General features: G+C 52.2%; 1 protein-coding gene and 1 long non-coding RNA gene across 3 annotated transcripts in view; one reads left to right on the top strand and one right to left on the bottom strand.

Moving 5' to 3' along the window:
* Nucleotides 1-893: 893 nt before the first annotated feature.
* LOC136011168 (uncharacterized) lies at nucleotides 894-1,890 on the bottom strand. Its single transcript, XR_010611250.1, has 3 exons — nucleotides 1,804-1,890; nucleotides 1,445-1,525; nucleotides 894-1,014 (listed from the first exon to the last, which is right to left on the bottom strand). It is a non-coding gene; the product is annotated as an uncharacterized LOC136011168 (long non-coding RNA).
* Nucleotides 1,891-4,252: 2,362 nt separating this feature from the next.
* The window catches only part of UNC5B (unc-5 netrin receptor B), a 55,175-nt gene continuing 51,631 nt past the window's right edge, over nucleotides 4,253-7,796 (top strand). For both annotated transcript variants that reach the window (XM_065671032.1, XM_065671031.1), the window contains exon 1: nucleotides 4,253-4,437. In XM_065671032.1, the coding sequence (XP_065527104.1) occupies nucleotides 4,362-4,437 (76 nt within the window). In that variant the 5' untranslated portion in view covers nucleotides 4,253-4,361. The remainder of the gene's footprint in view (nucleotides 4,438-7,796) is intronic.

Raw genomic sequence — 7,796 nt, 5'->3', positions numbered from 1 at the left:
CATGTCTCGCTAATCCAGCTGGTCTTCTTCATCCTCTGCTTCCTTGAAGTTACTGCATCTTCTGCTGTGCCTTGTTCAGCCCCTTCATGAGTCCCGGCTAGCCCCCAAGCATGGGATGTGCAGAATATAGCCACCCTGTTTGGAGATGAGGGGCAGGAGGACAGTCCCTTGCCTTCACCTTCCTGGCCTAAGCTGAAGGGGTAACCTGAGGACCACAGGATGCCTTTCTAAGCGTGGGGTGGGAGAGCCTACAAAGCAGCGGAGAGAAGGGTCAGTGCTGGGTATTTCACCCTCAGAGACCACAGGAGCTGTTGGACATTTCTGTAAAAGCCAGATTTTGACAATGCATCAAGCACCAAGTACATCGCTGCCTCCAAGCATCCCCATGGAGCTGTGCACAGAGTAAAATTAGCATGGAGGCTGGCCAATGTTGAACCGAGAGGACAGGCTGGCTCCATTGAGGTGCCCACCAGCAACAGCCTACCCGGCAAAACACACTGGTCTGCCTATTTTACATAAAACCCTGCCCTCTTCTCCTCCAGCCCTTTTTCTGCCCTGGCTCTCCTCATGTTATGGCAAGAAGCAAATTCTCCATCCTTTACATGCAGCAGCTGGGACTTCTCTGTGGCAGTAAAGAGCATCCTTGCAGCAGGTGTGTCAGCAGCAATTTCCGCAGCCACCTTCAGTGCACCCAAAGCACACAGGTGAGGAAACTGTCAGCAGCAGGGAAGTTAAAAAGCGCACAACCACTAAACTCAGTGTTTATTTCCTGCCGGGGCTCTTTCGGTAACAACAAGGCCCCTTGAAAAATCACCCCTTTAAAAAAGCAGGGGGAGTTCAGCCCAGCGGGATTCCTGGAGGAGGGAAGTGGCTATTTGTGGAGTGAGGGGAGATGTGGCAGAAGACGGCCGAGCCTCCTGCGGCAGCGGGACCAGCAGATTTCCGTGGCGGCTGCTTTCCCGGAGCTGAAAACATGCAATTTTCCACATTTGGTCCCTGCTGCTGCGGGTGAGCCTGTGGGGAGCAAATGCCAGAGTGTTTAGGCTGCAGCATCCCAGGGAAAGCAAAACTCTGTATAACAGTGGCTTTTCTTTGCTGGGGAAGCCCTTCCCAGTGTCTTGATCCCATGTTATCTTTAGCTTTGCTGCGTATCCCCTCTTCTTCCCTGTGTGTATGTCTTCAGACGCTCTCTTCTTACTAATGCCTAATTAGGTTGGTGGGACGGTTTGGCCCGATAGCATAGTTATGGATAATGTTATGCAAATTGACTTGAAGACCTATGAACCCCCAAATAGATAAGCACCGCTGGCTGCCCCCATGCTTAGCTGCCTGTGGCCATTCCAGCCAAATAGCAGCAAATAGAATGTGGGGGCTTTAAAGAAAATGTTCTTAAAAAAAAAACCCTAAGAACCATCTATTCCCCCCAGTAGAAAATTCTTTATACCATGAAGATGTCTTGACATCTCAGTGCAACAAAGCACTTCGCCAGATAGCCGAGATATTTAGTGTGAAGCATAGTCACCATCTGAAAGAAAAAGGCACTTATAGAGGACATTTCAGTCCACCTAAGGTCCACTCTAAAGTCTAGGTCAGAAAAATACCCACCCCTCCCATGACAATGTGATCACAGCTGAAGGGCGCCATGACCTCAAAGTCTGAACAAGCGAGTCTTTGTCTCACCTCCTGATTATGCTTTGGGAGTTTTCTGTTTATTATTCATCCGATCGCCGTCTTTTTTAACGCTTTAATGCACCCCACTCCCCACTGTGCCAGAGACCGGAATGCCCAACCCAAGACACACACCAGAGAGGTCAGAGCTTCATCTGGCCCCATTGCCCTGCCAGTTAGGGCTGCGGCTGGGCGGCTGAGTCCTGTCTAACTCGTCTCACCTCCCGACCGGCTGCTGGGAGCGGTCCCGCTGAGCTGGGGTTTTGATTGACATGTTCTCGGCAGGCCATTAGAGGAAAACGAGGGGTAATATGTAAACACCTGGGAGGAAAAACAGCCCTTTGCCTTAATGATAGTTTGTCATGTCATATGTTTCTAAAATTGAGAAATAGTGATAGCCTAACCATTAATTTGCATTGCTTTAATTCATATTTTGAATACCAGACAATGACTTAAATGCCACTTGATTTAACCCATATTCTCACTCATTTCTACAAAAACCCCCGTGCACAAGGCATGCTATGCTACCAAAAGCAGGCACCCAATGGCTTCCTCCACTCCTTAATACCAATACCAATACCTGCACTGGTTCCAAGCCACCCTTCAGAGCCCCTCCAAGTCCTTTACACACTGGCCCAAGTTTTATTGGTATTACTTACTAAAAGAATAAACACCCACCCAGGCACAGAGTCCTCTCTTGCACAAATGGTCACTGGGCTCTGGTGCAAGTGCCTGGGTTTCACGGCTGCATGCAGGGCCAGAGCTAAGTGTGGATGCGCACTTGTGCTATGCTGCCATGAACCGCACAAGCCTGGCCTGTGTCCTGATCCGACTGGAAAATAGTCTTTTTCTTCTGGTTTATCTCCCCAGATCGCTCATCCCTAGCCCCTTTTGACTCTGGCACCACTGGGTTTGCATTAGGCGCATCCCTGGCCCTTGCTGCCCAGCTACATTCGTCTCTTACAGCTTCACCCCCTTGACAGCAACTGGAAATGAGATTTTGTTTCTCTCTTAAGCCTTTTCCGGCACGTCCCACTGCTCTGTAAATACAGGCTAAAGTGCAGCCGAGTGTGGGATGCTTGAAGTAGTGTGCAAGGCAGCTGTATTGCTGGCAACGTGCAGGTGGCCCAAGCAGCATAGCATGAGTATCCCTTGTTTGTGGTCTGCTGGGATACTCACAGGACTGGCCGAGGGAGGGGTGGGAAAGCTGGAAGAAGGCAACTGGGCAGTGGGGAGAGCTTATTATGGCTCTAGAAGGTTTCCAAAGGTTGATTTTCATTCTTGTGTGACGCCCAGAAGCCCCATCCCAAGTGCAAAGGCCACCCCTGGTGTTCCTGCATCCCCAGTCAGAACCCCATGGTGTGCATGCAACACCCCAGTGCAACAGCAGAAGCCATCCTCTGGCTTCTCCATGTCATCAGGGTTTGCACTATCCCTCTGAAGGCAACAACTGTGCTCAGGCCAAGGAGCAAACCCATGGCTGCAGCAGCACATTGGGCCCGGAGAGAGGCAGTGCCAAACCCACAGCCCCGGTTCCACCAGGCTGGCGGTGAAACACAGGCTGTAATTACTGCCTGCCTGCCAGGGTTTCTTCACCCCCACTGCCCTACCCCGGAGGACCTGAGCAGCTGCCAGCAATTAAAAGTAGTTAGCAGTTCCCATGCTATTTTAACCATTTACAGGCAGCAGTGGGAGCTCCTTCTCCCTCAGTGAAAGGGAGCAGTTCATGCTGTCACCCAAAACTTTGCAGCCCTGCTTGTGTGGATGCTGCTGTAGGAGAAGCAGTGCTGTGGTGTGGTGCAACTTTGCTGAACTTGGGACTGTTTCAAAAGGGCACAGCTGAAAACTTTTGCCCCCCTAACGCAGGGAGGCAAAGTGGGGTTTAAATCCAGCCTGAGGAGAGACTTGCCCATCAGCAAAACTGCAGTCCCACCACTCGCAGCTTGCAAGCTTGTAACTTCGTTTTCCATTCTTTGCAAGAAGAAAGATGTACAGCTATTGATGAGTGGATAAAGGATACCTTCCCCAGTGGGTGAATCACATCTTTTTACTATTTTTGTCTGTATGTGTGTCTGAGTTTTTCTGTGCTCCTGCGGGTATATTCTACAGCCTGGGCTTCAATGCGGGCTCTTGGAAAGGAAAGTAATAGCCCATTACATGATCCTACAGCACTCACACCGTTAGCAGCATCGTTAGACACACTGCTTCACGCGCTGAAGTGTTTTTGTCGGTATGCTTCTTCCCCTCTGCGGGCGCGGCGCGGAACGCCACGCCGGTTCCCGGGGGCCGGGCCGATGTCCCGCTGAGGCACCGAGAGCAGAGCGCGTTGCGGGGCTCCCCCTTGTGCCCGCACGTCCCCACTGCAGAGCTCCGCAGACTCTTGTTTAACGTGGATTTCCATCCCTGCCTCGCAGCCGCTCTCCCGGCTCAGCTTTGCGCCCCCCGTCTCCGGCTGCCCGGGATGGGGAGCAGGAGGTGGTGGCGATGACGATGGGGGCGGCTGAGGCCGGCAGCAGATCATCGCAGGCAAGGCGAAGGGGGGGCTGTGCCGCCCCCGTCCTGCCCCGCCCCGGTCCGCGCCCGCTGCGCTCCGCCCCGCTCGGCGCCGGGCAGCCCGGCAGTGTGGCGAGGCGGGCGGGCAGGCACCGCCGCTCCGCTTCGCTGTGCTCGGCTCGGCTCCCGGCCCCGCCGCCATGCCTCCGCCCGGCCCCCGCCGCCCCGCCGCGCTTCTCATTCTGCTGCTGCTCCGCCGGGCGCTGGCCGCCGCAGGTAAGGGGGACCGGGGAGCAGCAGAAGTTTACTGAGGAGGGGGAGAGGCGGTGGGCAGTGTCCCAGAAAAAGGTTCAGTGCGGCTTACCCCTTAATAGGGGCAGCTCGGGACATTCACTTCATCCGTTCTGTTTTCTTTAATCTAAAGGTTGAGGGATGCGCAGGGGAGCACAGGTTTGAGCGGGGGGAGCTCAGCTGCCCTCCGCGCCGGGGGATGCTCCGGGGGATGCTGGCTGGCAGCTCCGCTCCCGGCCCGCCCCGCCGTGCCGCTTGCTTAATTATTATTATTATTATTATTATTATTATTATTATTATTATTATTATTATTATTATTTTCTTGGGAAAAGCAAAACAAACGCAGCCCTCTTTGCAGTGTCGCTGGCTGTGATCTCCCGGCGGGCCAAATAAGTAATTATTTCGTCTGGATATGTTTTGGGTTTTTTTATGTGCCCTTTCATAAACAGAGCTATTGATGGCCGGGCAGCTAAGTGGTCTTTTCCTATGGCTCTTCAAAGTTTCCTGTGCGCAACCCAATCTTGTGATTGAGATGCACTTAAATCCAGCCCTTCCGTTGGTAATCCCTGCCACAGACAATAAACAGAGGCACGTCTCTCCTGCTGCCCTCTCTCGTTAGGACTCCTGTGATCAAATTCAGCCTTTCTGCTGTATTTCCCACCCACCCTCCAACTCATGAGTAACCCTCTGCATCTCAGGACTTTGTCCTTTGTCATCCTCCGGCGGTGGCAAACCAAAGGTGCTGGTGTTTATCCTCCAGGTATAAAAAGATGTCCTTAAGTATAGAGTTCAGAAGTGGAGCCCTATAAAGTTTGATGGCTTTTAGAGGCTGGAAGAGACCGTAGCTGTAACTGCTGGGGCTTTGGTGATGGGCAAGGTCGCTATCCCCGTGGGAACTCTGGAGGACAGCCGATTGCTTGCTTCCCGCAGCTTCTGGCAAGGGGTTGAGGATGCGTTGCGAAGCTGCGCGCAGCACAGATTGGTCTTGTTAGTAGTGAAAAGCATCTCCTGACAAGCTGATTTTCTAGGAAAATGAACCAAGCCTTCTTTTCTGAAGCGCAATTAAGGTGATGAGGAATTTTGGGGAAGGAATTTAATTAGATTAATATTTTTTTTCCGCCTCCGCCACACAAAGATCTAATGTTTTTCGGCAAATGGAAAACAGAAATGGCACTATTCAGTTGTTCAGTGGCCTGGATGTCGCTGCAGCAACATCCTTCAGCCAGAAGGAACTCTCCCTTGCTGGAAAGGGAGAGGTTCAAGAGCTGGCAACTGGTGTCTGGCTTGGCCAGAGCAGTGCTGTGTTGTAGAGGGGTGAGCAGCAAGGGGACAGAGGCTCAGCATGGCATGGGATGCTGTACATGGCAGGGGATTGGGAAGGCAGGACTAGCCAGGCTGCTGTGGGTCAGGGTTTGGCTGTGGCCAAGGCAGCCTGGAGCTGCTGGGGATGCTGGGGGGGGAGGCATGTCAGCTGGGTTGGTGGTGCAGGACCCCCGTGTCTGCTGTGTCCCATGCCGTGCTTTTTATTTTTGCATGCACCGAGTTCATGCAGGGGTTGAATTAAAGCTGGCAGGATGGAGGGAGTGAAGAAGAAAAAACAAGTTAAACCTGACCAAGCTGGATCAGTTTGAGTCTGGGGAGCTTTCTGAAGGCACACTGCTAATCTGGCGTATGTAAACATATATAAAAGTTTTTAGCTGTAGAGCTATAATTAGTGCTTCTCCAGGAGTGTTGCATAGAGATTGCATGTGATGATGCAGAGGAGAGAGCAGCGATGGGTGCTCAGCCCTGGTGATAAAGCTTTCCCTTCCCCATCCTTGCCTGGTTTTAAAGGAGAGGGAGGCATCACCCAGAAAATAATTTTCTCTTATAATAACAGAGATGGTCCATGTTGTTTGTGTTGGGTTTTGCAATGAGGGGCGCGGGGAGAAGCGTTGTTTTGGATTGAGGTTTGAAACCCAGAAGCAGTCATCCCACTCATCCCCAGGACAGGTGCTGTGCTTTGGGGGGAGCCCCAGCTCCCACCCACATCCCTGCCTCCCAGTTTTAGAGCTTTGCCTGCCAGGCTGCTCACCATGTTTCATTCTGCTCATGTGTGCTACCCTCCATAGCAAAACAACTTGGTGCAAGGATTTTTGAGCTTGCTTGAGAGCCTTTCCTGACAAAGCTGACTGCACAGAGGTTGCAGAAGGGCTGCTGAAATTAAAGGGTTATGATGGTGGGGGGCTTAGCTGACAAGGGCGTTTGCAGGTACTGTGACACTGCCATCCTGGTGAAGTACTATTCTATCCCTCTGCTGTACCACCTATATCAGGGAAACACCTGGGGAGCGAGGGAGCAGGATATTGGCACTGCTGTCCCCCAGTAGCATGGGTCTTGGGCTCCTGCACAGCACCATCCCTATCTCTTTGGGGCCAGCCCTGCTCCCAGGAGGGCACTTCCCACAGCAAAAAGCCCCTTAGGATCCCACCTCCATGGCTGCATCCATCCTGCGTACTGTCATCGTGAGCAGGTTAACAGGGGGAGAGACATGCTCTGAGACCTGTTGCTCATCAGCAAAGCCTGTCCTTGCAGGAGGTGGAGGCTTGCTCACTTGAGGACAGCAGTGTGTGTGTAAGATTCTGCTCTGGCTTTTTGTCTCCTTCTTCAGCTTCTTGGTTTTGGAGCCCTCTGTCTTAGGAGGGGGTGCTCTCTGTGCATGATAGTGGCAGAGTGAAATAATAGACCAACAACTAAAAGAAACCCCAAACAGAGAGAAATGCAAAAATACTACTTTAAAGAAGGCAGACTCTCTTGGGAGTGGTAGTTGGAGGGTAGGGGAGAAATCTAGACTGCGTTTTCTCTGCTTAGAAATCAGAAGTGCACCACTACTGACCTAGTAAGCAGCGTGGAGGGTCCAGCTGTGTCTTTTATCTCCTCTCCTTTATAAGGTCCCGTGGGTCCTTTTGATGCTATGTACACTGGATCCCTTTTCTGTCCCTGTCCTAGCTGTACAGGAATAATGATAAAAAAAATATATTTTGGATCAGTTAAGTGAGCCAAGATGATGCAAGGAATTTGGTTTTGCTTCCATTCTACCAGCAGTGCTTTCAAGTCCTCAGCCCTGTGGTTTTCTCCCTCCTAGCGTGTTTGGGGCTGCAGCTATCAGCCTACCAGCCCTGTAGGGTATAGGGAGAATCCATAAGCTAGGCTGTGCTCGGGAAAAGCCAGGCTTGCAGGCTGGTGCCAGAGAGGCGGCAGGAAGCGCTGGGCTGCGAGGTGAAGACGGAAGGGGCTGTATGAAGTCTGCGAGGAGTTCATTACAGCAGATGTTGGTGCCATAAAGCCACAGGTTCCTGCTGTTT

This window comes from Lathamus discolor, chromosome 3, assembly GCF_037157495.1.
Source record: "Lathamus discolor isolate bLatDis1 chromosome 3, bLatDis1.hap1, whole genome shotgun sequence".
In the NCBI taxonomy this organism is placed as follows: Eukaryota; Metazoa; Chordata; class Aves; order Psittaciformes; family Psittacidae; genus Lathamus; species Lathamus discolor.
Note: the sequence above shows the minus strand (reverse complement) of the source record. Positions and strands in the feature narration are given on the sequence as shown.